The sequence below is a fragment of the Capra hircus genome, chromosome 18 (assembly GCF_001704415.2).
Source record: "Capra hircus breed San Clemente chromosome 18, ASM170441v1, whole genome shotgun sequence".
Lineage (NCBI taxonomy): Eukaryota > Metazoa > Chordata > Mammalia > Artiodactyla > Bovidae > Capra > Capra hircus.
This window is the reverse complement of record NC_030825.1, coordinates 49,941,859-49,969,055: the sequence shown is the minus strand read 5'-3', so window position 1 is coordinate 49,969,055 and position 27,197 is coordinate 49,941,859. Positions and strand designations below refer to the sequence as shown.

The following is a 27,197-nucleotide window of genomic DNA, read 5'->3' as shown; positions in this document are numbered from 1 at the left end:
AGAGGAAAGAACCCTCCCTCCAACTCGTGACTCTCAAATCCGACGGCTACAATAAGACATCGATAAACCAATCACAAGAGGCTCTTTCCGCCTCGCTCCTGCCTTTGCACAGTCGCTGGCCAATCCGGGTGTGGATCCAATCAGACTCTATTTCCCAGAAGCCCTAGCGGGCTGAGGCGACCTGCGGTCCTCAGAGTCTTGGCGGCAGTTGGTGGAGACGGACCTGTAGGGCAGTCCTTGGCGTTGTTTGCGCGTTTACCTGAGTACTACGTAGTACTCCAGTGTTCCGGGAACTCTTCTCACCAGCCCACCTCACTCCGGCCCTATCCGTGAGGAGAGCGGTGCCAGCCCGAGCCCTGCCTGGGATTGGGCGCCCGCCGAAGTCGGCACGCCGTTTGCCGTGGCTCTGTGAGGCTCTTGTCAGGATTGCCCTCGCCTCATCGCCATGGCGCCCACTATCCAGACCCAGGCCCAGCGCGAGGATGGCCACAGGTAGGCACTCCGCCACCTTACTGTACCGCTTTTCTCTAGGTCTGGGTGGGCGTCAGCGAGATGAGAGGGTCAGGTGGGTTTGTCAGTCTACAACCTTGCCAGCCCCCCAGGTCTGCCCGTGTCGTCACGGAGCGCACACCCGCTCAGGGGGGCGGGTCCCGGACGTGGTGTTCCCTAGCTCCCCCCACACCTTCCCTGCCATTTCTGGAATTAAGCTGTTGAGGATTGAGTTTTTACTCTTCCAGTCAAGCGTTTGGAGACCCCTTTCCCCAAAAAACAGTTATTTTACTCTATTATTAAAGTATTTGAAGACGTGTCCTTGAAAAGGGATTTAAAAACATTTAGGGACACTGTCTCTAAGAGGCATACTTGACTCCCTCTGTTAAGAGTACTTGAGGTACCGCTACCAAGAGGAATTATCATTTGTCACCCTCTTCTTCCCTTTTAAAAGCTTGGAAAAGCCCCCTTCGCTCTCCTGTCAATCCTGTTCTTACCATCTTTTGTCATCGTCTCTCTTTTACCCACCAGGCCCAATTCTCACCGGACTTTGCCTGAGAGGTGAGCTCCATCGTGTTTCCCCAGGATGGGTGGGCCAAGTAGGGCTGGGCGCAGAGGTGGGGCAGCAGGAGCCAGGTTTTGAGCCACTGTGTTCCCAGGTCTGGAGTGGTCTGCCGAGTCAAGTACTGCAATAGCCTCCCTGACATCCCCTTTGACCCGAAGTTCATCACCTATCCCTTCGACCAGAACAGGTGAGACTAAGAATGGGTCTTTGGGAAACACCTTAGAATGTGAGATCCTTGAGGGTAGGGACTGCTTTTTCTGACGGTTCAGGGCACAGAATGGTACTTAACCTGTAATAGTAGGTGTGCCATAGGTGTCTGTTAAGAAGCAAGCAGTATCCAAGTCTCTTTACACTTAAGAGCTGCTAGCCTCCTGATTCCAACGTGGTTTTTTCATTCTGAATTCCTCCCTGGAGTACCTTAGCCTCTAGGAAGCTGGGCTGTGAGGGGTAAGGCTGGAATCAGGAAACAATAATGGGCATATTTTCCCTACCCAGGTTTGTTCAGTACAAAGCAACTTCCCTGGAAAAACAGCACAAACATGATCTCTTGACTGAGCCAGACCTGGGAGTTACCATTGACCTCATCAACCCTGATACCTACCGCATCGACCCCAATGGTGTGTTGGGAGACAGGGAGGGCCTGCTCTAGGCTAGCGAGGGCCAGCTCTGGGCCTCCCTCAGAGTCCTCCTCTCACCTTGCTTTTTTCTAGTACTCCTAGACCCAGCTGATGAGAAGCTTCTGGAAGAGGAGATTCAGGCCCCCACCAGTTCCAAGAGGTGAGGGGGTGCTGAGTGGGGACTTAGGACTGGTGCTGATGGGAAGGCAGTGGGGTCCTGAGGTGCCTGATTCTCCCACTCCAGATCCCAGCAGCATGCGAAGGTGGTGCCATGGATGCGGAAGACAGAGTACATCTCCACTGAGTTCAACCGTTATGGCATTTCCAATGAAAAGCCTGAGGTCAAGTAAGTTAGGGAGGGTAGAGAGGGAAGGTGGAGATTTCAGGTATGTCCAGTTACCTCTAAATGTTTCTCTCTTTCTCCTCAGGATTGGGGTTTCTGTGAAGCAGCAATTCACTGAGGAGGAAATATACAAAGACAGGGATAGCCAGATTACAGCTATCGAGAAGACTTTTGAGGATGCCCAGAAATCTGTAATTGAAGGACTGGGATAGAGGAAGGGGGGATAAAGCTGTGGCTCCAGAGCACTTTGTACTTTTTCTTACCCTGCTTTTTTGCCTCTGCCAGATCTCCCAGCATTATAGCAAGCCCCGAGTGACACCAGTGGAGGTCATGCCTGTCTTTCCAGATTTTAAGGTCAGATCCAGGGCAGGGGGCAGAGAGGGACAGCCTGCCATCTCTGTCTATCCTAGTCTAACCCCAGTGCCTCCATCCCCCAGATGTGGATCAACCCTTGCGCTCAGGTAATCTTTGACTCAGACCCCGCCCCCAAGGACACAAGTGGTGCAGCTGCACTGGAGATGATGTCTCAGGCCATGATCAGGTGAGTGGCCCTGCTGTCCACCTCGGCCTGCTTTTCATTGATTCTGTCCTCACTCAGTATTCACTGCTCCTCTTTCCCCCTCAAACAGGGGCATGATGGATGAGGAAGGGAACCAGTTTGTGGCTTACTTTCTGCCTGTGGAGGAAACACTGAAGAAACGAAAGCGGGACCAGGAAGAGGAGATGGATTATGCACCAGATGATGTGTACGTGGGTTGGGGTTAGGTTTTAGGTATTGAGAAGTGTCTCCTTTTCTCCCTCATAGGGAAGAAATGGGGCTGACCCTGTCTCCTTCATCCTCAGGTATGACTACAAGATTGCTCGAGAGTACAACTGGAATGTGAAGAACAAGGCTAGCAAGGGTTATGAGGAAAACTACTTCTTTATCTTCCGAGAGGGTGATGGTGTTTACTACAATGAATTGGAGACCAGGTACTCAGCACAATCCTGCCTCACTCAGATTAGCTTGGGCTTGTACTTCAGAATCAGGATCTTGGGGTGTACAAAAAGAGCCACCTTGGAGGTCATTTGTATCTAGGGATTTGCCACGTGCATTTATAAGAGTGGAAGCCTATAAAGCTGGAGCCGGTTCTAACACAAGAACCCAGAAGAAAAATCTCTACCTAATACTGGAGATATTTGGAGCTTTCATGTAAGAGTAGGACTGCTTAGTTGTAAACATAGCTAAAATATGGAATAATGTGTAAAATTTAATGTTTTAAATAAATGAAATGCTAGATACCCAAGTTCAAAAAACATGACCCCTAAACTTCCCTGATGGTTACAAGTTTATTGCTGTGCTGGGACCCTTGGTGTAAAGGTTGGGAAAGAGTGACCTTGAGTTTCTGTTTAAAGCAGAGATCACAAATTCTGATCCCATTAAGCCAGGCAAAAAATGTAAAATGCACAGTAGGCTGTTGGGGTCTAGGTGATCTGGAGCCCTTGGCAACCTTCAAGAACACCATGACCCAGCATAGCAAAGGGCTCCAACCCACTGCTGCTGTTTTGGGGGGGGTGGGGATCAGAGGCCCAGTGGAGTCATAGAATCTTATTTTCTAAAAGCCAGAAATCCAGATTCTCTTTTTAAGTGTTGGTATCTAATTCACATTAAAATCTACTTTATACATTTATGTGTTTATGTAAAGGACATACATATACACATATATAAAGTACAAGGCATTCAAACTGATACCTTTGGAGCTATCTATTTTCTTGCCTGTGAAAGTGAAGTTGCTCAGTCATGTCCAACTCTACTACCCCATGGACTGTAGCCTGCTAGGCTCCTGCGTCCATGGGATTCTCCAGGCCAGAATACTGGAGTGGGTTGCCATTTCCTTCTCGAGGGGATCTTCCCGACACAGGGATCGAACTCCAGGTCTCCTGCACCGCAGGCAGACTCTTTACCATTTGAGCCACAAGGGGCTCCTTTTTTTCTTGCCTGTCCCCTACCCCAAATTTAGTTTCCCTTATTCAGTCTGTATTTATTCTGGTCTTTTCTGGGCTAGGTATAAATGAGTAAAGATGAGTAAGAACCAAGTTAGACCAGATTCCCCACAGGGGTCTTTAACTGAATCTCATGTACTTCTCCCCAATTCTACCACTGCAGAGTTCGCCTGAGTAAGCGCCGAGCCAAGGCCGGGGTTCAGTCAGGTACCAATGCACTGCTTGTGGTCAAACACCGGGACATGAATGAGAAGGAATTAGAAGCCCAGGTAACAAGCACCACTGACCCTGGTCTCCCATGGGGAGGGTGGTAGTTGGTAGAGTGGCACAGGAACCAGATTGAACCTTCTCCTTCCCCTCAACTGTCCTGCTTCCAGGAGGCACGGAAGGCTCAGCTGGAGAACCATGAACCCGAGGAGGAAGAAGAGGAGGAAATGGAGACAGAAGAGAAAGAAGCTGGGGGCTCAGGTAAAGCTGGACAGACCGAACTCTGACTCTGGGTGGGTGGATGGTCAACTTGGGTCTCACTTCTTGCTCCCTTGCAGATGAGGAACGAGAGAAGGGCAGCAGCAGTGAGAAGGAAGGCAGCGAGGATGAGCGCTCTGGCAGTGAGAGTGAACGGGAGGAAGGTGACAGAGATGAGGCGAGTGACAAGAGTGGCAGCGGCGAGGATGAAAGCAGTGAGGATGAGGCCCGGGCCGCCAGAGACAAAGAGGAGATCTTCGGCAGTGATGCTGATTCGGAGGATGACGCTGACTCTGATGATGAGGACAGAGGACGGGCTCGTGGCAGTGACAATGACTCAGACAGTGGCAGTGATGGGGGTGGCCAGCGAAGCCGGAGCCATAGCCGGAGCCGGAGCGCCAGTCCCTTCCCCAGTGGCAGTGAGCATTCTGCTCAGGAGGATGGCAGTGAAGCTGCAGCTTCTGATTCCAGTGAAGCTGACAGTGACAGTGACTGAGTCCCAGAGCCTTCAGCCCTGGCGCAGATAGTTATTTTGTGCAGGAAGGCACTTTTCGAGTGGTCTCTTTGTGAGCCTGTTGCTTTGTTTTCATCTCCTCCAAACCTTTGCTGTTAATAAAGCCAGCTTCTCTTTACTTCCCCTCCCAGGCACCATGGTCTCATTCTGCCTGCCCCACACAGAAACCCCCTGAACCACCCCAGGTGCTTAAGGCACAAAAGCAAAGGCCACAAAGGCAGGGTCACTATGTTTTTCAGGAAATGTAGCATAACAAAGATCAGAATCCTTTTTGTTTGTTTGTTCTTTTTTTTTTTTTTTTCCAAAATAAGCCCAGACCATTAAACAAGTGAAACTCCATCAAATAAGTCTTCTCCAACAGCGAGAAAAACTGTACAGTTACTCAAAGCTGATTCTGCCAGTGGGGCTGGGAATAGAAGGGAGGGTGAAATCATGGTGGAGGGGCGGGGGCTGGGGAGGGGCAGGAGTGGGTCAGGATCCTGCCCATCAGAGTGGGGCCGCCTGCGTCCTGCACACTCTGCTGACAGGTAGGGGGAAGGGGGCAGCTCTTGCCTCCCATTATGTAGGGGGTGTCCCTCACCGCTTCCCAGTGCCAGGCAGACCCAGCTCACCCTGATGGGTAGTGAACAAGACAGGACTGGCTGGGAGGAGGTGAGGGTCTCTTAAGAGGGACACCCTGCTGATTCCAAAAAACGAGGTGGCCCCTGTCCATCCCACTTCCCCGGGCTAGGAGGAGGATTGGAGAAGCCCTGGGAGTTGGAGGGGAATGAGCAAAGGCACAGAAACATGGAGGGGCCGGGATGGGGGACTTGCATAGGTTGATGAGTGTGCAAGAGGTACATAAATAAACCTGACACCCCACCCAGCCCGGCACTGGGAGAGGAGGTAGGGACCTAGAGCAGGTCCCCAGGGCCACCCCACCCCCTGGCTTCCTCCCCAACCCTGGGTCAGAGTTGAGGGAGGTCCAGACCAGGGAGGCAGAGGCAAGAAGGACTGGGGAATGGGTGGGTGAGTGCAGGGAGGGTGGTGGTTTAAAATTTTTTTTTTTGGTTTTTTGTTTTTTCCCAACATTTTGTTATCTTTAATAACATACACAATGGTTACCAGCCATATTCATAACAAAAGTTATCATAAAATGTATCTAAAAATAACATTTTTTCCTTTTCGGTGTGAAAAGCTTGAGAATGTCCCAGTGAGGGGGGGAGCGTTGAGGGGATGGGGTTGGAAGAGGGGACCCTGGCTTCCCCATAGCCTGAACCCCCAAATCCCCTCCCTCCAACTGGGCCCCAGCACAACCCCTCAGTAGGAACAGAGATTGGTATGATTCCGGGGCTGGGACGAACCTCTGGGTTATGATATATAGTGTTCCACTTAAGTGAGGTCATGACAATGAGGGGGTGGGGTGGGGGAAGGGTAAAAGAAAAGGAGATACGGGTGGGGAAGGAAACCAAAAACCATCCCCTTTCCCTTATTCTTTACCCCCAAGTCTTTCAGCAGCTAGACTTGGGAGTGGAGAAGAATCTGTGTTGGTGGGGGTAGGAGACGTTAAGGCAACAGACTTCCTGACCTCACTGGCTGCCCTGGCTCCCAGCCTTCGACCTCTGCATCTGCGGAGCCAGGGCTAGGGGTGGGGTGGGGAAGGGCTAGGGGGTGTGGAGGGGGCTCTGCCCTCTCCCCTCGTAAAATTCAGGCTCCCCCTGCCACTTTCTTGGCTCAGAGAGAGGCCTGAGGATTCTAAAAATGAGAGGGAATGATCAGAGAGAAAAACCGTTAAGAACTATATAAATATGTATCTTAAATAGACCTAAGAAATTAATTGCAGAGAACCTCTGATAAACAGGGCAAAAGGAAGTGAGAGGAGGGTGGCTCCTGTCCTTGGGGAATGATGGGAATGGGGAAGAAGAAGGTGTAAGGAGGTGAGGGAGAGAGGGAGAGAGAGACAGGCAGACAGACACGCTCCTCTCCTCACCGGCCTTTATCTCCTCAGCTCCTCTCAAATAACATTCAGGAGAGCAGATTATCTACCCCACTCATCTCTCCCCAAATGTCAGATAGTTCTGAGCAGGCCCCACAAGAGAGTGGGTCAGTGAGTCTGGGGGAGACTTTTTCCTTGGGAGGGGCAGGTGGCCGGCAGTCTAGAGGAGGCAGGGGTGGGACAGGGCCAGGTCGGGGGGGAAGGAGGGAAGGAGGGGGCAGGCAGGCTGGCCAGTCCCTGCCCCCTTTATCCTGGCTGCCCCCTACCTCCCCGGGCCTCAGCAGAGATCCCTCGATGGGCCTGGGAGTGAGCAAGGCGTGTGCCAATGTTAAACAAAAGTTAAAAGGGTGAGAGAGTAGAAAAATATTAGAATGTATAGCTGAGCCAGCCCACCCTCTCGCTGTCGCGGAGAAGCCCGTTGGGGGTTGGCCCCCGCCCGCCGCCCGGGGAGCCTATGGGTGCGCTGGGCTGTGGGTCCCGTCAGATGGTGGAGGTTTTGTCTGTCCCATCTGTGGTAAGAAAGGGAGGAAGGGAGGAAGATCAGGAGCTGGTGAGAGGCCCAAAAAAAGGTGCTCAGGTAGCCTGTCATCCCAGTCAGGCCCTCCCTGGAGTCCAGCCTCCCCTAGGGACCCCTCAGGATGACTCTGAGTTGCTCAGTTCAGAGGTGGAGACGCTGCTGGGTAGGTGGGAGCTGGGTCAGGGAAAGAGGAAATGCTCACCACCCAAGGCGTGTTCTGTCATGCTCAGACATAGAGACTCCAGAGTGGGATTGATCTCCAGGTCAGGCCCAGGGACCGGGCAGTCTGGGTGGGAGAGAGGAGAACAGAAGCAGTAAGGACTGGACTGGGGTGAAGGGTAGAATCATGAAGACAAGAGGCTGGTGTGAAGGAGAGGCTGAGGGGGACGAGAAGGAAAGGAGAGGCAAGAAACAGAGACACAGAGCCTGTAAGACATACACACTCTTGGTACTGGGCAGACCTAACACCACTCACTGCTTAAAAGCCTTTCTGGGTTCCTCACTGCTTCTAGAGGAACTCTGAGCTTTTTACCTGGGTTCACAAGACCCTGCTCTTTCACCTTCCAGCCTCACCTCTCATGATGTCCCCTATAAATCCACAAACCATGTCGGACCATCTAATTGTCTCTCCTTAATAATTAAAAAAAAAAGTTGACCTCTCTGAGACTCAGATTCATGACTAATAAGATGGGAATATCAGTGCCTTCACAAGTGCAGCTGGGAGGATTTGACTCAATAGTGCAGGAAAGCTGTCTGACACATAGCATACTGGTGAAAAGAACTGGTCTCATTTTTCACTCCTGCAGTTCAGCCATCCAGTCATTTAATAGTGTTTACAGATGCTTACCATGTGCCAAGCCCTGTGCTAGGATAAACAGGACAAATGGGGTCTCCTGCCTCTCACATAATCTCAAAAAAGAATTCTTTGTGACATAAAGAGTTTGGGGTCACAAGCAAATCTAAGCTCTCTCTAGAGGCAGCCCTTTCCAGACCAGACTTCTCTGCTTCTGCAGCCTCAGTGCCAGCACAGGGGCTGGCAAAGGGGAGTCACCCCTGACTTGCTGAGCAAGGCAGGGCTGCTGCTGCTGCTGCTAAGTCACTTCAGTCGTGTCCGACTCTGTGCGACCCCATAGACTAGCGCATCTCTAACCTCCCTTTTGCCTGCTTTGCCCTCCTTCTGATTTCCCATCTCTAGACTGATCTGTAAGCAGAGGGAAGACAGCCCTTAGGGTAGAACCTGTTCAAAGAGCCGAAGTCTACAGGTTCCAGCTTGGTCACCTGGCTTCTGAAAGAACACTAGTGGACTGATAGGCAGGACTCCCTTCTACAGAAACCTGGCCGCTCTGTCTCATCCCCTCCACTCCTTTCAAACTGAGTACTTAACAATCCTCGAAAAAGATGCAGACAGACACCAGGATGAGCACTAAGATTATGACACTGGGAGGGAGAGAGATAAAAACGGGGGGGTGGGTGGGGGTAAGGAGTGAGAGAAGATGGGGAGAGGGGGAGAGAAAGAGAACAAATGTATGCAAGGGATAGTGTGTCTAAGACCCAGAAGAGAAAAGAAAGGCCAGCTAAGAGTAGTGTTGAGGCAGAGTCCTAAGGGTGGGCACCTTACCTGGAGGGAACATGAGAATGGCCTGGGGTGACGAGTGGACTGGGAGCGAGTGGGTGCGCTGCACAGAGCTGCGGCTCTGGCTGGGCATACTGTTGCTGCCTCCAGGGTTGGCGAACCACAGGTTCTGCATGGGGCATGGGAAGAAAGAAAGCAGTGGGTGGGTAGGGCAAAGGCCCAGACCCAGACCCAGAAGTGGCGGAGTTGGCAGGAGTCCCCTCCCCACTAAGCTGGGCCCACCTGGACGCAAACATATGGACACACACATCACAGGCACCACCACTCCAACCCCAGAAGTGCCAGGCTCTTTGCTTCCAGCTGGCTCACCTGTCGGCCCTGGCCCCCAAGGCTGGGGCTGGTGAGGGCATGTCGAGGGGAGATGCCCCCAATGCCCGAAGGGCTCAGAAGGCCCATCCTGCCAGGCGGAAGGGCCCGGGGAGGCATTGGGAACTGCCGCTGGGTCCGCCGGGCCACCCCCATCCCCACAGAACCAGCTATGGGGAGTGAGTTCGAGCCAAACGCCCAGCTGTGAGAGAGCAGAAGGCAGGGTATCAGTTTAGGTGTATGGGCCCATCTGTTTAACTCTTTCTCTCACCCCCCACAACCCCTGTGGTAGGACAGAACATAGACCTGCATGAGCAGGGATTCCCTGTCCAAGTCCTTGCACTGTAATTCTGTCTCCTTCTGCCCCAAGGGGACTCCTAAGATGGAGATGGAGAGAGTCCAAAGGTTTCCTCAAGCCCACTCAAAGCAGTTCTAACTTCAGTTCTCAAGTGTGATATTTCTGTTGCTTGTTTGGGGTGAGAAGCGACTTCAGAGCCCTCTGCACACAGGTGAAGAGAACAAGGGACAGGCAAGGGGCCAGCTATCGAGATGGTACTAATTCTGCTAGCTCAGCACTCTATTCTAATGGAAAATTGGGCACCACCTGATTTTCTAATGGGAAAGTCCTCACTGGGTGACTTATATAAGGCCACTCAGTTACTGAATGAGGACAATTGGACTCCCAGCCCAGGATGCAATCACCCCTCTAAGCACTATCTGTCAAACAACAAGGGCCTACGAAAGGAAGGTCCCTGTGCCCTGGCCGCCCGCCTACCCTTTCTGCTGCCTGTAGTTCTGCATCTCTAGTGCAGCTTTGCGAGGGAAGGTCCGGAGGAGCTTCAGCACTTGCTGTTTCCAGGACAGCAGTCGTTTCTTCTGTGTCTCCGTGAAAGCCTAGAATTGGAGGGGGGGGGGGGGGGCGTGCGGGGAGCGGCGGGGGAGGTGAAAGAGGTGTGTGTGCTTCTTTCAGATCTGCCTTCTATCCATTCGCTCAAGTATTTATCAACTGCCTGTCCTGTGCTGGGCAACGCTGGGACACAGTGGTGACCTGTGCTCACACAGCTTACAATTTAGCTGGGGAGACGATACATGAGACGTTGTAACTAGGGAGCATCACAGGAGGCACAAGAAACCTGATGTTATGAGGGGCTGGTGAAGGCATCTTGTTTTACTGAGAGCTGAGAGATCAGCAGGCGGGAGGGGGACTTACTCCCCAGAGAAGAATTATGTACTAAGGCTCTGAGAATGGGAGTTCAGGGCATCCACGGAACCCAACACTGGAAGGATGGGGGCTGGAGAGGTGGGCAGGAATCAGTTAGGCGGGGCCCTGTTGGACACATAAGGAGTGTTGGTCTGAGAGGATGCGGGCAGCCTTTCCATTCCTGAGAGCCCTAGGGAAGGCCTCACCTCATGAGACAGGCACTTTTCGATGAGCTGGAGGTAACTGGTGATGTTCTCCTCGTCTGGTCGGGAAACCAGCAGCTGGGTGCACACTTGGGGACATGGAAAAAGGTGGGAGGTCAGCCCCCAGAATGCCCTCTGCCATGTTCCAGCTCCCCTGGCCCATGAGAAGGTGGGTCAGGAAACTCATGCCGGATGAGTACTAGCTATATGCCAAGCATTGCACCTGGCTTATTATGAGGATATATAAAGGGCCCACCGTACTGCCAGGCATACGGCAGATATGAAGTCAATGATACTTTTTTTCCTTTTAAGTCTTGTGATAGTCTCATCAATGGAGAGATTTTTAGCCTGACGAGTCTGAGGCTCAGAGAGGTTGAGTCACTTGCCTCAGGTCACACAGCTAAAAGAATTCAGACCCAGGTGTAAACTTGCCTACGCTGTGCTGCCTTAGGAAAAGGCAAGCCCATTAAGAGCATCAGGATACCCATCCCGTGGACTTCAGTCCCCTCTGAAAGAACCAATGGATTTGCCTTATCTGTTTACTCTTTGCTGTCTGCAGTTTCCAATGACATAATGTCTTGTCTTCTGCTCAGGTTGGAGATGCTTTGAGGGTAAGGGCTGTCTCTCATCATCAGCCTGGACATGCCAGAGGGAAAGGGGCCTTGTCATCCTTAGTCTTAGTCCCTTTCTTCAGTGCTCTAGTCCCCAGGGTGCTTTGAAAAGTTCTGCTCCCATCATTTAAACTGGATTTGACCCCTGATGCCTGGGTTCAGTTGGTACCCTGGCCCAGAACTTCCTGCTGGGCCCTGGGTGCTCTCACCTTTGCCCATCACCCGTGTAAACTGGCTGGGGATGTCTCCATCAGCAACGGGAGCGGGGGCTGGCTCACTACCATCAGTGGGAGCCGGAGCTGGTGGAGGGGGGTAGCTCTCTGCAGCTGGAGGGTCACTGGTCTCACTGCCCTTGTCTGTGCCAGGGTGAGCCAGGGGAGGCTCAGCACCTGGCAGCGGTGGCTCCCCCCGGCCCCCATCCTTGGCAGTAGAGGTGGTGGCGGCGGTGGTGGCCACGGTGGCCTGGAGGACACTGTAGGCCTTGATGGGGGTGATGATGATCTGCTGCAGCTCCTGCAGAGCATTTCGCAGATTTCCGCCTTCCAGCACATCCTGAGTGGGGAAGACACAGCCTGGGTCACATGCCAATCCCTACAGCTCTGCAGAATGACTACACGTATGGGGTCAAACAGCCCCTGCAAAGAGCTGGCGGGACCCTGGGTTCCACCACACAGAGAAGGCAGGTAAAGGTGCTGCCGGAGTGTGCACACACACATACACACACATTTGTACATACATATTCCCTCTTCCCCACTTCAAGGTGGAGTGCCATGGAGATCTGGAGAAGGTGGGCTAATCCTGGGGTCTCAGGGTCCCACTGAGGATGGAACCAGATTCAAACCCACAGATCTGGACTAAGACACTGAAGGGAGCAAAAACCAGAAGGCAAGTGGCAGGGAAAGAGGAAAAGGGATGCAAATCAAGGCAGATATGTAAGGATAGGGTGCAGATAAGAAATAACCAACTGGAAAGAGAGATCGTGTGCACAGGGAGACACTCTGCTCTATCAGAAAGAGCTGTCAGAAATGGAAAAGTGAAATGGAGAAAAGGGGTTGAGTCAACAGATAAGATTCCTGAGACACAGACCAGGACAGACAGGGAGGAGAACTTCTCAGCTTAGCCACTGAGGAAGCAAGTGAGCCCTGTGATCTGACTTGCACTTGGTTCCCAGAGCCTGGATCCCTAGGGTTGGGGAGATCCCGAGGTAGGGGGCCACATGGGCAGCAAGGTGGACCCAGAGCCCTCAGCCATTAGCACTACTGGGCAGTCAGTTGACCTTGGAGATGGGGATACCAGGTCCTTACCTTCTCCAGGGATTTGAGGACGCTCTGCCTCTCGCGCAGCTTCTGGATGCTCAGGGCTATCTTGTGGCGGGCACCTTTGGTGACATTCTGTGGAGGGGGCAGAAGGGGACAGGAAGCTGGAAATGGGAGGTTAAGGTACTCAAGGTGCCCCAACAAGGCCCAAAGAGAGGAGGCTTGGACTGCAAGGGTCATGTCAAAATGGTACTGCCCTCAACCTTGCCCTGATGGTCCCCTCAGCTTCACCTGAGACTCCAAGTGCTGTTCAGTCAGTGTCATCATCTCTTCATAGCTCATCTGTGAGAAGAGGGCTGCGTACTTGTGCAAGCGGAGGCTCTTGAGCCACGAGGGCACGTCTGCGGAAAAGAAGGGAGGGCGTAAGTTCAGGAATCTGGCCCTGGTGACAGTTGTGGGGAAGGACCAGGCATCAATCACAGGCAGCCTTAAAAGCTGTAGGACGTTGGAAGGGGGTAGGGAGAAGCCCAGGATCCATATGCTACTTTTCAGCCAGACCCTTCCCGGTGGCCTTCCCTGGTCAGGACACCCTATCCTTCTGAGTTGCTGGGTTGGACATGTCCTAGGATAACCTCTGATGTCCTTAAAAGTATTCCTGGAACCTCTGTTCCATCAGTCACCTCTAGGTCGTAGCTTTCTTAGTCAGACTGGGCTGCCTGAGTGCAGGGGCTTTTCCCTAATCAGGCTGGGACTTGTGGGGGTCTCTCTGCTCAGTCTTGAGCCCTTAGATCAGGGACTGTCCACTTTCCTCAGACCTGTATCCCCTTCTCGGGGGGTGGCGGGCGTGGGAAGAGGAAGAATTGGGTGAGGAGGGGTGGCAGCTCCAAGCTCTCTTCTGTCCTTTTAAGCTCTGCACAAGCCTCTTGAGGAGGTCCTAGAGCTAGTCTCCCCGACCGTACCTTTCATGCCACTGCCGTCCTCCTGGAAAGTGTTCCGGCTGGAGCCCTGCTCCTCCGTCTGCTCACTGCCAGAGGAGGCCACGCTGCTCTGGGGTGAGAGGGGTGCGTGGTCGGGCGTGGTGAAAACAGCCCGGGCCCCAAGCTCCTCTGGACTCGGCCACTCACCAGGGGCCTGGGGGCTCGTGGGGATGAGCGACATGGAGCGCTTCAGCGGGCTGGGGTGGATTTGGCAGGGGAGACCTGGCCAGAGTGGGAGAGAGACAAGAGGTCAGGACTGGGAATCTGACCACAGGAGACCATGTTCCCCTGATCAGTGCCATGGATGGCAGCTCAGCCTCAGAACCCAACAAGGGGAAAGGACCCTGGGGTCTGAGGGGAACTACCTACCAGCTACTGCTAGTTCCCTCATTCTTCTACCTACCTAACCCATCGGCAAGCTGTCAGCCACTTCTCTGAACTGCTCTACTTTCTCTGCTAGCACCCTGGGCTAAGTCACTGGAGTCCTTAGCTGGAATTGCCATCACAGCCTCCTCACAAAATTTCTTGCCTTCATCTTCATCCCCTACAGTCTATTCAACTCACAACAGCCACACTGATCTTCCTTTAAATGCAAATCTGACCCACTTAGTCCCTGACTAAATCCTACCTGTAGCTTCCCTTTACAAAAAGAATAAAATTCAAACCCTCCTCCCAATACCTATAAGGCCTTGCAGGACCTTGCCCCTGCTCATCTCTGAGGTCTCATCTCTCATAACTCATCCCTCTGGTTCAAGCTTTTCTAGCCTTTACCACACCCCTACTCCCAATTTGTTCCTGGAACAGTGGAGCTTGTTCCAGCTTCAGGACTTCTGAGCTTGCTCCTCCTCCTTGTTCTCCTGATCTTGGCAGCTGGCTCCTCCAGGTCTCCTCTCAAAAAAGCATCACTTCTTCGGAGGCTCTCCCTAAACCCTCAGTCAGAAGTAGCTCCTCCTCACCAACCTCCTATCATATTACTATGTCCTGTCTTTCTTACAGCACCGATCACAACCTTAAATGACCTTATCTAATTATCTGTTCACTTGTTTATAACTGTACCCCCTGCTTCAAGACCTGTGACAACAGGGCCCCATCCTGTCTTAAACATTATTAATTAAACTCAGTAATTACAGGGGGGTTTCTACTAGAGGAGGTTCTGCACAACTATGTGTAAAATAAGTGAATGAGGTACATAAACTGCTTCCTCAACATCTATTATTGGGCTTCAACACCTCCCAAAGGATGTTTTCTTGTTCTGAGCCCAAACAAGGGTGAATCCAGGCCCTCATTCACCGGATGTTTCATATCCTCCATCCATCCCATTCCTGGGATAGGAAAAGGGATCCGATTTGATTTTTAACCATTCTAAGGACAAGGCAGGTGCCCACGAGCTTCCAGACCTTTATGCATGCTCCTCCCTTCCCGTAGCTCACCAGTCACCTACCCTTAACTGCCAGCCACTTTGGCCTTCATCCCTGGCTCAAATGTCCCCTCTTCTGCAACTGTCTCCTCTGTGTGCCCTGAGCCCCTGTGTTGCTATCTCAAGTCCAGCCCTCCTGTCCCTTCCCTAGGCTGCCTCCCACTGGAATCTGGGCTTGTGTAGGATGGCGGCAAGCTTGCCCAACCATTTCTGCATCCCCAAGACAGGCCAAGACACAGGAATGCCTGAAAATTCAATGACTCCAAAAGGAGGGCACCCATTATCCTAAGAGTGCTAAGGGGGCCTCTGAGCTTGACACAGGAAATCTAGAAGTACCCCAAGTAAAAAAGGAAAAGAAAACAAAGCCAAAAAGCCTCATGCTGGGTAGGTGAGACCATCAAGGTCTAGGGAACAGAAGTCCCTCACCCCAGTTCCCATAAAGAGTTAGGAGGCAGAGACAGAAGAACCCTAGCCTCATTTCTGATGGAACGGCTGGGTTTCCTGTGAGTGCCTCACTGATACCCAGATTCAGGACACCCAGCCTGGCACAGGCCCCCAAAGCACCTTCCCTCACCTGTGACAGTTATCTACGCTCCTAACCAGGAAGTCACTTCAGGGAGGGGGCAGTGCACTGATCCCACCGATGAAGGCTACCCTCCACCCATTATCTGTGACCTCTGGGATCCTCTGCATGGGGCTCCTCCAAAGTCTCTGGACTTGTAATAGATGTCACCCTCTGGGCATGGGGGGCTGGAGAACCCTTAACACAGGGCTTTTTTTTTTGGCTTGTCCTGGTGCCCCTGGCTTCCTCCCTTCTCCCCTCTCACCCAAGAAGGGGGCAGGCGAGGCTGAGAGGACAGGAAATTATCCTGATTGGAACGATTGTGTAGTTCCTGAGAAGCCCTGCTTGGCCCCGCACTAGGGTGGAGGCTGGCCACAGCATGAGAACTATAAAAACAGGAATGCTGGCCAGATATCCAGGGCCTTGCACTCTCCAAGAAACCCTGGTCTGTCCTTGGCAGAACCCCAAACCCACCCTGCCTGCCCTTACAGGCCAATCCTCACTCCCCACTCAAAAATATTTTAATGACTTCCTGTTTCCTGCAATTGCCTTAAATTGAAAAGCTTCATCTTATCCTTCAAGCCCTCCTGCCCTTGCCCCCAAATGTGACCCTAATCCTTGTAGCTCAGTTGGTAAAGAATCTGCCTACAGTGCAGGAAACCCGTGTTCGATCCCTGGGTTGGGAAGATCCTCTGGAGAAGGAAAATGGCAACCCACTCCAGTATCCTTGCCTGGAAAATCTCATGGACAGAGAAGCCTGGTGGGTTGCAGTCCATGGGGTCGCAAAGAGTCGGGCATGACTGAGCGACTGAACTGAACTGAACTGAACATACTGAGATCTGAGAGTCAAGACAGACCTGAGTTCAAATTCTGGCTCAGCCACCTATTAACTTCACGATCCTGGGCAAGTCACTTCATTTCCTCCTTTGTTTCCACTTTCATGCGAAGTTTTTGGTACAGGGGCAGGCCCATGGTAAACATGAGTATTTGCTACGGCTATTACTCATTTAAATCCCTGCACCTCTCCATCCTTGCCAGACCTGTCTACATACCATTTCCTCCAATTTGACATCCCTATACCTTCAATCCATGCTATGCCCTGTACTTGAAATGTCCGATTTCTCTTCTAGTTCAAATCCCCTATCCAACATTGCTCCAGCCTGGTCTTTTAAAGTTGCTGCAAGTATGGGCACCCTGCATGGATGACCCCTCCCCTCGATGAGCATCTCTGGGAGGGTCACTTTTAGGTGGGGGTGGTGTAGCACAGTAATAAAGTATATGAGCTGTATAGCCAGACTGCTGGGATTTAAATTCTGGCTATACCACCTTGGACAAGTGACTTTTCTGTGACTCAGCCAATGAATTTTTAAGTATAAAGTTCTTAGAACAGCTCCTGGCAAAGACTAAACGTTGAATATATTTTAGCTAGAATTATCAATATACCCTCCCAAGTTGGACACAGAAACTGTCATGCTCTGAGACTGGAAAAAAAGGTCCAAGACACCTTGGGTTGTTGCTAGAGCTCCTGGAAATGCCCCTCTATCCCTCTATCTTTCCTGATTCTTGCCAACACTTGGGAGGGAAGCAGGTGACTAGGATATCCATATTCAACTGGGGAAGAAAGAGGCTCAGGGGTAACTGATATGTACTAGGCGCCATACAGCTCGGTACCAAAGACCCAAGGTTCACTCTGCCCCTGGCACAGGCAACGTTTTTATTGTCGCCCTCACCTGGCCTGCTTTAACCAGGGCTTGCAAAAGGCAGCTGGCATTTTGAAGTTAAATCTTGGCAACTTCTTGCCCTGAGTCAGGTCACGTGACTATCACTTCATCAGTCCTTGGAAATGTCAGTCTCTTTTATCCTATTCATTTCAACTAACACTTTAAAAACCAGAAAGCAACTATACTCTAATAAAAATTAAAAAAACATAAAACAAAAATCTGACTGGAATACCAGCCCCCTGCTCACCCCAGCCTCTGGAGGTACTAACTAGGAGAGTCATTTTGAGACCACTTAGTTGGAGGATAGCATAGCATCAGAGGCAAGCACTGGTATCCGGCTGCCTGGTCTAAACCCTGGCCAGTTTCACTACCTGCTTTGTGGCCTTGAATACAAGACTTCATCTCTTTGCGTCTCAGTGCCTTCATCTGCAGAATGGGGCTAATGATACTGTTGTGATGAAGATTAAAGGAGACCATGCCTGCAAAATGCTTTTGAAAATAGAGCACCTAGCACAGTCAATGCTAAACAATGTTATCTACTATTACTAATGCCTTGCAGTATGAGTTACATCTTATATGAACAGGCTTACAAACATACACTTCTCAGAAATAAGTCTGGTAAGCTGGAGCCAGATACAAAAATCCAGAATGTCTGAGCTAGAAAGAACTTCAAATTATGGTCATGAACTCAATGCTTTCAGAGGTCAGGCAGTTATCACATGTGCCCGAAGTTGGATGGTTGCGGCAGAGGCCTATTGGGACACGTGTAGGTCTAAAGGTGGTAACCAATATTTAACTCCATCTTATGACTGCCACCAGACCACAGGCCTTGATTTACCTGATCATTTGATTTTTTAAGTAAAGCTGATATCTGGATTTTTAGGGGAAAATTCCTTACATTGCTGATTTAGTTTAAAATGTAACAAAATAAAACCAAAGTTTTGTTGAGTTTGGGCTCAATAAAGCATGTTGGCGTGTCAGAAATGGCTCTGGGAATGCCAGTTCACAACCTCTACACTGACTCACAGGCCCAGAGAGGTTGGTTATGTGACTTGCCCAGGGACAGAGTGAGTGAAGAGAGAGCCCAGTCTGACCCTTTTCAAGTAGGCATGGCTTCCCAGGAACTCCCACCTCCTCACCTGCATTTGCGTTGCTCCCAATACTGTTGATGGCTGGCGGCACTGAGCTGGGTGGGTGGAAGGGCACATGTCCATTTTCCCGGGGTGGCTTTTCCTGCCAGGCTGGCCCTGCATCCCCAGGGCCCAGCTCTGCAGGGCCACCCCACTCATCCGAGCCCTGGCGAGAGTGGTAGGTGGGCTCAGGTCGGGTGCGAAAGCCGCTAGCTAGCCGCTCTTCCAAGTGGCTGAGCCAGAGGGCCAGTGCATTGCGGTCCTCCAGTGTGGTGGCCGGGTGGATGAGGGCGTAGGAAAGCAGCTGGCGGCTCTCCTCGATGAAGGCATTGCTCTCGATCGAGTAGGCCAGCACTTTCTGCAGCAGCCTCATGTACTCTGACTTGGCCTCCGTGTTGCCCGGCTGAAGCAGGGGTAGGTGGGACAGCAGGAGGGACACCACCTTCTCTTTGGACTCCTGCTGCCACTGGCTGACAATGGCTGCAGAGGGGACAAGAGGGAATGTCAGGGCAGCCAGGGTGGGGGACCCTCCATAAAACCAGGAAAGGTGTCTACAATCCATTCCCTCAGCTCCAATCTCACTTCCCTTCTCCTTTCATGACTCCAATCTTGTCCCTCATATAGGTGATATCTAACATACTCTGCCTGCTTCCACGGTAATTTTCTTTTTTCCGGTTTCATTATTCCTACTCTCAGAAACCTGCTATGGCTCCTAATCAGCCAAACATGCCACTCCAGAACCTGAGTCCCTCCTGCTGTCCCCAGGCCTGCTCTTCTTATTGTATCCCTACTCCTTACCTTCATGGCCTCTACCCTCTTTCCCCTGTCAAAACAGCCTTTATCCTGACTAGGAGGACAACAGAATATAATATATTGGTTAAAAGCTTGGGCTCAGGACTTCCCTGGCAGTCCAGTGCAGAGGGCAGGGTTCAGTCCCTGGTCGGGGAACTAAAATCTCACATGCTGTGTACTGTTGCTGCTGCTAAGTCACTTCAGTCGTGTCTGACTGTGTGTGACCCCATAGATGGCAGCCCACCAGGCTCCCTCATCCCTGAGATTCTCCAGGCACATGCTGTGTAGTGCAGCCAAAAAAAAAAGCTTGGGCTTGGGAATCAGACGGTCCGGACTCCCCCAACTTACTAGCTTGACCTTAGAAAAGTCACTTGAACTTCACAGAGCACTGATTTCCTCACCTGAAAAATTTAGTACCCAATTCACAATGTTGCTCTGAGATTCAATGAGTTAATAAAAAATGGAATGTGGCCTGGCATATAGAACATATCTAATAAATGCTGATGGCTGCTTTTTAAACTGCAATCAGCCTCTAGATTCTACCCTTCCAGTTCATTCTGTATACCAGATGGATTTATCTTCCTAAAGCACACCAGGATATCATGTTCCTGACCTGAAGCTTATAATGGCAACCAGCACCAATAGACTCAAGTTCAAGAGCTCCTAGCCCAACATCACCTTCATTTCTAGGGCATTCTTCCAGATAAAGACTTGGTTTAGGATACCCCATCTTCCCTGGAGCTCTCTAAATGCCATATTTATCCAAACTTCTACACTCAGGCTGAGAATCAAGGTTTTAGTCTGCAACAGTCTTCTTCCTCCTATCCAAATTATGAGTCTTTTATGGATTGCCTAAACACCTGTCCTTCTTCAGGACGTCTTCCCTGGCTACTCCACGCCTTGGGGATCTGGTGATGTCTCCTTTCTATACCAACCCATAGTCTGAGGGCCTATCTGTACTGTGAAGATGAGTGAGGCTTCCTTGTTCTCAGAAGTGAGCTCCCAGAGAATAAGGCCCCAAGCTAGTCCCACAAAGGAGGCCTTGGGAAGGAACTGTTATAGGACTGACTGTCCCTCCTTGAAAACCTTGTTATCACTTCCACGACTAGCTTAATGGAGTGGAGGATGGCAGGTAATGCTGACGGGGAAAGGAAAAAGGACAAAGAATACCAACACTTGAAAAAAAAAGACAATGATCAGGATCAACTCTATTCTCACTCTTGGGCAACTGAGCTCATACCTGCACCCACAGTGATGATCTTCCAACAATAAACAAGGGAGTTCTGAGAGGTGAGTTATTGGGCTAATGGTAAGGTCTCAGAAAGGCACAAAGGAGCTGAATGGAGCTAGGACCCCAGAGGGGAGAGTGATGAAAAAGAACAGGCAGTGATGTGGCCCATGTTCCTCCTCTCCTACTTACTGACATAAACATGATCATTGCAGAGAGCCCTTTCTCTAGCTTAAACAGAGACTTAGAATCATTCCTACCTGGCATGGTTGCCATGAATTTAGACCACAGCACAAAGCAGGACGTGAAGTAAGTCCTCAGTAAACATCAGCTGTCATTCCCAACACCATCGTGGTTATACCTTACACAAGCTTCTTCTTTTCAAATACCCACAAAGATTCTCAAAGCATAAGCTAACTCCCAGACCAGGAAACAGAGAGGCTAGGAATGGACATATACAGAAGAGGCTCAGAATTTCAGGCATCTGGATTTCAAGTGAGCCCTGATCTGGGTCCCTCTGCCTCCAATGGTATCTCATCTCAATATCCTTAAGGCTTAATACTCTAAGCACTTCTGGTCACCTCTGCCCACACTATAGGCTGGACACCTGGCCACTGGGAACATGGCATGAAAACCTGAGAAATACCTTTTTTATACACATTTATTTCTCTTAATGATGTGTCTGGAAATCTGTGGCTTGGGAATTCATATAAACTTTTAATTCTTACACTTGTAGCTCTAAGAAAACAAAACACATACAAGTCCAAACTCCTGGCCATATCAGTGCACCTTTTCTTGCCTGGCCTTTCTACCCTAAGCTGTTAAAGTGCTCAAGGGTTCATCCATTTATTCAGAGTCATCAGTTCATGCTTATCCACAGTACTGGCCAAAATAGAACTAACTACACAATAACAGTACTAAGCATAATCCCATAACCCTCCACTGTATCTCTCCAATACCATTATCTTCTTCTTCCCCTTGTTCCTGGCTTTCCAGATCCCTTTCAGGACCTGGCACACGAGGCCAGGAAACCTCATCCCCTCCATCTTTAATCTCCTGAACTAGCTCCCCATGACCATGAAGCGTTCTCTTAGGTCATCTCCATATCGAAAGATCTTTTCAAGGCGGGACAAGTCTTCCTGACTTCAGGGAGCCTTCACTGTTTGAGTTCTCCCACCTCCATATGCCACTGGATCACAGGGAAAGGAACTCCCTGGCACTCTATCTCCTTGACTAAGTCCCCAAGTTTTCAGTTCCTGATGAGAAGGAAGAAGAAATACAGTGACTGAAGATGAGGGACAGAAAGTCAAGGGATTGCACCCCAGCTGTGTGGTACAGATGCTGGGACAACGTGCTTCCTCCTCTGTAAAAGAGGGGTCACAGGGCTGCTAAGAGGATTTAGGGAAGACTATCCACATAAAGCACCTGACAGAGTGTGCCCATAGTAAACATTCAGTATGTGACTCAGTGATAGGTGATTTTCTCCCTTCTCCTCCAGCGCAGTTGGCCTACCCCTTTAGCCCTACCCTGATGCTCTCAGTTGCTGTTGTTTAGTCCTTACAGGGTAGCTGGAGGCATCTGGGACAGAGAAAAGCCTTGTCTAGTCCCTCCCCCACTCCCAGAGTACTGCCAGGACTCCAGAGCTAAGGGACACAGTTTCTCCTCTGGTACTGCCAGGGGACATGACAGAAGAGCCCCAAGGGTTAGGCTCAATGAAGGACCTTGTTCTATTGCAGTGAAAGGGGAAAGTGGTTTTAGATGAATGGAGGCTGACCCTAGGGAAATGTGTGTTCACGTATCTGTGCGGCAATGTGCTGAAAAGGGTGGGCCTCTCAAGACTGGAAAGCATCAGTGAACACTGGAGCTGGTCCAAGGACTCTGGGCAGCCTTAGGGCCCTTGGGGTGAGCCCAGTGGGGGCTGAAAATGATGGGTGGGGATGAAACTTCTAGGTTCCTGCCCAGATCAGAAGAGTCTGGCCCAGAGCTGAGGCACAGCAGAGCCCCAATGAATACTGGTACAGCTGAACCCAGACGGTCCCCTGGAAGGCAGTATTGTCTGTGTGTGTATAATATACCCTGTCTAGGATCACTCTGTCCTCAGGTCACTCTGTCTCATGTCCTAGCAGATTATATGGTGTAAAGAGTATAAGTTCAAGAGGCAAAACTGCCTGGATTCAAAATCTAGCTTTGCCTCTAAGACACAAGTCAGTATAACTGTGGGCCAGTCCTTTAACCTCTCTGAGCCTTGGTTTCCTCTTCTGTATAATGAGGGTATTTAAAGCCTTTAAAACACAGGGTTGTTTTAAAGATTCAATGAGATAATCGTGCAAAGCATCTGATCTGTGTTAACTGCTCCATGCACTTCAACTATTATTGTTGGCTGCTGGTTGAGATCTAGAGTCAAGCTATTTTGGGGCTAGAGGGAGCAATTCACATAGGAGAGCACATCTGGGTCTCCCCCTTAAGATTCCCGACAAGGGTGGGGAATTTCATGCAGTTATTTACCAAAAACAGACATGTTTCTGGTTCCTCTGAGCTAGAGGCACAATATGCAGTGATGAAATTCTGGAGGTGGGCGGATGGGGGAGGGGACTGGGGAATGCCATGACGTCAATGACTGCAGCTCACCAAGCTGCAAACCTGGACTCCAGAGGATGAGGGAGACTGTGTAAAAGTGCTCTCCTTGGCCAGGTGACCAGAGCTAAGTAGGTCATGACCCTGGGTGCTGCAAATCACAGGAGCCAAATATATCTTGGAGACTGCCATAAGAAGAAACTCATTTTTACATGCTGGGCTGTTGCAATAATCGCGGCAGCCTGTGGCACTAGTCAGAGGGGCTGGGTTTTGGCTCCAACATGCTCTTCTATGCTTCACCCCATCTCACACAAACGTAGGGGAGGGCAAAGGGGCTCACATTTTTGTTTGATGAACTGTGTTAGTAGAGCTTGAAAGGGGAGGGTGGAGGTATCAGAGTTGAGCTTGGGTGACTCACTCAGCCACAGCCCCCTCTTGACCTCAGTTTCCCCACCCAGATTCAATGAGCCAAGGAGGGAAGGGCTTAAACCTGCTGGATACAGGGACTCTGACTCAGAGAACAGGAGGAGAGAAGAAACGCAGGAAATGTGGCCCAGGAAGCCAGAGGACCAGGGAGAGAAGGAGACTTCAGCTTCCCGGGCCCCACCCTTGGGCTCCAAGTCATCATGGGAAGGCGGGGGTGGGGCGCGGGTGATAGGATTACTGTTGTAGCTGCAAGTAGGCAGGGCAGACAGCACTGAGACAAGGAACAGGGATAATGACAACGGGAAACCTGGGGCTTCTCCCTCCCTGGTTCCAGAGACCCCTGGGGTGTTGCTTTTCTGTTTCCAGGTTTTATCTCAGACTCTGCTCCCATGAAACCAACACTGGCTGCGTGGGCTGGGGGACTTCCTTCTACCCTTCTAGCTGCTTGAGAGGAAGGGACAGCCCAGACCAGTGCCTCTTCCATGCCTCCCAACTCTCCACTTGCAGTAGGTCATGTGACAGTACCCTCACCACCTTAATGGGCCCACCCAGAGTCAGTGTCAGCAAGAACAGCAGTTCTCCACTGAATGTACGTAAGTGCCAAACAGCAAGCTTAAAAAACACCAAAATCTCTGGAGATAGGACCTAGGCCTCAGGTTCTTTTTATAAAGTGATTCTGACATGAAGCCACCATGGGGACCCACTTACCAAAATTCAGCTCTCTGTACTCTCTGGCCCATTCTGAGGAGGCTATGGGAGGGTAAGCAGCTCTGACCCAGACCCAAACTTGAACCCAGGCTCTCCCTGGGAGAACTGAAAGAAGTAGCAGGGTTGGGTGGGTGAGACATGAAGTACAAACCCCCAGAAAAAGGCAGAGAATCTGCCTCACTGTTCTGCTCTCCTGGCCCAAAGGGATTGACAAAGAGCATCAGACCCTATAATAGGTAATCCTTATCCAAGAAAAGGTAGACCAACTGAACTCAAAGATTTGGTTTGCAGGGTAAGTGTGCGTCTTGGTGGGAAGGAGGGACAGGTTCTCTGAGGTGCCCATTCCATAAAATACTAGGAACTACTGCTGCACTAGGAGAGTATCTAGAACAATCCCTTCCTTGTCTAGATGAGAATCCTCAGGCCCAAGAGGGATGGGGCTGGCCCAGGTCACAAGAGGTGTTAGTGGCAGAGCTTGATCTAGAACTCTTGGGTGTCCTGATTCCTGTTCTCATGTCCCATGACAAATGAATCATCAGTACAGAATCATCTCTCAAACTGCCTAGTCAGCAGAAGAACCAGGGTGCCCATTAACAGGCCTATCCTCTAAGGATTCTGATTCAGTGGGTCTGGGACAGGGGCCCAGGAATCTGATTTTAAGTCACATTCTCCCCCATCAGGTGACTCTGATGATGACGTAAATTTGGGAAACACAACAGGATGGGAAAGCCATAATGGACAAGAGAATGCAGAGCTCCTCCTACAAGGCAGGTCTCCAAGTCTAGTGCATAGCTCCTTCCTTCACCAGTGAGGTTGGGAGTGAGACCGGAAACACAGGCTTGGAGCCCCCATGCCTATTAGGACGAGGCATTTAGGGTCCAAAGGACTGATCTCTATGATCACCTCTCTTTCCAGTCATGTTTTTGCTCTAATCCTGGCAGGCTTCCTGCTGACTCCAGAATACACCATGGCCTGCCCTCTCTTCCCTCACTCTAAGTTTTCCCTAACTCTCCATCCACCTAAGTACCAACTTGTTTTATTCTTACCACCTGACATGGGGCTGGGGATAAAGACCTTGACTCATATATTCATTCACCAGTCAAGTCATTGCAAGGCAGTTCTCAAGGACAGGCATTAACCACAACATCTTAAGGCCAACTGTCTGAGATGGGTCTCAGGTTCTTGGTATAAGGTATGTCATGTCTTTCAACGGCAATGTGGTAACAACAGATATTTTAAATGTATATAACTTCAAACTAGCAGTCCCACAGAATTCTAGGAATTTATCCTAGAGATGCTTAAAGGGTACTCAATATAGTACTCCTTTTAAGAGCAAGACCTTTAGAGTCAAACTCCAGCTCCACCTCTGACCAGTTGTACAATCAAGGCAAGTCACAGACCTGTCTCATTTGTAAATGGGGGAGTTATAAGATCTTCCTTACAGAGCTGTTGTGAGGATTATGAATAATATAAGTAAAGCACTGCTTGATACACAGGTCAGGCTCTCTGTTACTTTACTATTCTTACTATCAAGCAGCCATTAACAACAATGAGGTGTATGTGTTGAATAAGGAATGATCCTAAAGTTCCATTTTTAAGTGGAAAAAACCAAATTAATATGTGTGATGCTCTATGTGCTAAAACCATCAAAATAAAGAAAAAGCTGGAGGGAGAACTTGAATGTACTCAAGTGCAGAATGTGCTTTAATGTGCACAGAATCTCTTATAAAACATACACAAATTGGGAATGTGGAAGTCTAGAAGACCTCACTTTTCATCTTTCATATGGTTTGATTTTACTGCAAATTTTGAAAACAAAAGGAAAACTAAAAATGCTCTAGTAAATAAACGGCAGTAAGCAACCAGCGATTCTGATAGATGGCCAGGATTGGCACCCAGGGCTCATCCAACTCTCTGCTCAGAATGGGATGGTGGGGATGCATGACCAAGCTGCTTAAGACACTGGTCTGCCCCAAAGGAGCTCCTATGCTGGGGGTACAGCCATACCACAACCACAGGTCCCCTGCCCTGGTGCTAGAACAGAGAAGAACCCTCCTTGGTGGGGAGGATGGGAGAACTGTGAAACAGCTGAGGTGTGAGCTGGCTGCAGCCAAGCTGGGTTCCTGCTGCTCACTGTCTGAGACAGGAACATAAGCTGGTGACTCCTGGCCTGAGGAACTGACTTCCCCTAAAACCATGGCACTTCTGTGATATGTTAAAAAAAAAAAAAATGTGACTGCTAAGGTGGGTAGGCCTCAGAAGAGGTGGAAGCAGTTCTGGGGGTCCCCAAATCCCAATCCTAGCATCCCATGATGATTTTTCTCACCTATAAAAAGGGGAAAGCAACATTACCTATCTCAACGGGTTGTTATATGGGCGAAACGAGTTACTGACAATAAAAACAACAATTAACATGTTTACTACATGCCAGACATTGTTCTCAGGGCCCATAACTAACCTATAAGGTAAGCACAGTTTTCATCTTGATTTTAAGGTGAGGAAACCAGGGCTTAGAAAGGTGAAGTTACTTGATTATATAGCAAGTGACAGAACTGGGATTTAAACCTAGACAGTCTGATTCTAGAGTCACGAAGAACACTTTTCAAAGTTACTATATAAGTAAAGTTAGTACTTGGCTTGTTGTAGGGACTCAGTGTGAACTGCTATCATGAGGAAGAAGGTGGAAACATTAGGGCACACTCTACATGGGTCCCTGGGTACCACCCCCATCCAGCTAGCTTGCAGGTGCATATACTCCCTCTCTTTGGTTTCCATGGGCTTCCCTTGTGGCTCAGCTGGTAAAGAATCCGCCTGCAATGAGGGAAACCTGGGTTCAATCCCTGGGTTGGGAAGATCCCCTGGAGAAGGGAAAGGCTACCCATTCCAGTATTCTGGCCTGGAGAGTTCCACGGTCTGTATAGTCCATGGGGTCGCAAAGAGTTGGACATGACTGAGCGACTTTCACTTCACTTTGGTTTCCATCT

The 27,197-nt window shown here is 50.3% G+C and overlaps 2 protein-coding genes across 3 annotated transcripts in view; one reads left to right on the top strand and one right to left on the bottom strand.

The window, feature by feature from the left end:
• Nucleotides 14-5,094, top strand: PAF1 (PAF1 homolog, Paf1/RNA polymerase II complex component). The gene is made up of 14 exons (XM_005692396.3): nucleotides 14-492; nucleotides 1,021-1,050; nucleotides 1,149-1,241; nucleotides 1,550-1,671; nucleotides 1,765-1,831; nucleotides 1,916-2,017; nucleotides 2,100-2,205; nucleotides 2,300-2,368; nucleotides 2,452-2,555; nucleotides 2,644-2,760; nucleotides 2,858-2,986; nucleotides 4,161-4,266; nucleotides 4,375-4,465; nucleotides 4,543-5,094. Exons 1-14 carry the CDS (start codon nucleotides 446-448, stop codon nucleotides 4,956-4,958), a joined length of 1,599 nt encoding a protein of 532 aa, XP_005692453.1. The 5' UTR covers nucleotides 14-445; the 3' UTR covers nucleotides 4,959-5,094.
• The window catches only part of SAMD4B (sterile alpha motif domain containing 4B), a 34,848-nt gene continuing 14,402 nt past the window's right edge, over nucleotides 6,752-27,197 (bottom strand). For both annotated transcript variants that reach the window (XM_018062388.1, XM_018062387.1), the window contains 11 exons: nucleotides 18,495-18,965; nucleotides 13,638-13,877; nucleotides 12,970-13,079; nucleotides 12,727-12,813; nucleotides 11,632-11,974; nucleotides 10,815-10,900; nucleotides 10,183-10,301; nucleotides 9,411-9,609; nucleotides 9,087-9,210; nucleotides 7,671-7,754; nucleotides 6,752-7,460 (listed from right to left, as the gene is read on the bottom strand). In XM_018062388.1, coding sequence (XP_017917877.1) covers nucleotides 7,432-7,460; nucleotides 7,671-7,754; nucleotides 9,087-9,210; nucleotides 9,411-9,609; nucleotides 10,183-10,301; nucleotides 10,815-10,900; nucleotides 11,632-11,974; nucleotides 12,727-12,813; nucleotides 12,970-13,079; nucleotides 13,638-13,877; nucleotides 18,495-18,965 — 1,892 coding nt within the window. In that variant the 3' untranslated portion in view covers nucleotides 6,752-7,431. The remainder of the gene's footprint in view (nucleotides 7,461-7,670; nucleotides 7,755-9,086; nucleotides 9,211-9,410; nucleotides 9,610-10,182; nucleotides 10,302-10,814; nucleotides 10,901-11,631; nucleotides 11,975-12,726; nucleotides 12,814-12,969; nucleotides 13,080-13,637; nucleotides 13,878-18,494; nucleotides 18,966-27,197) is intronic.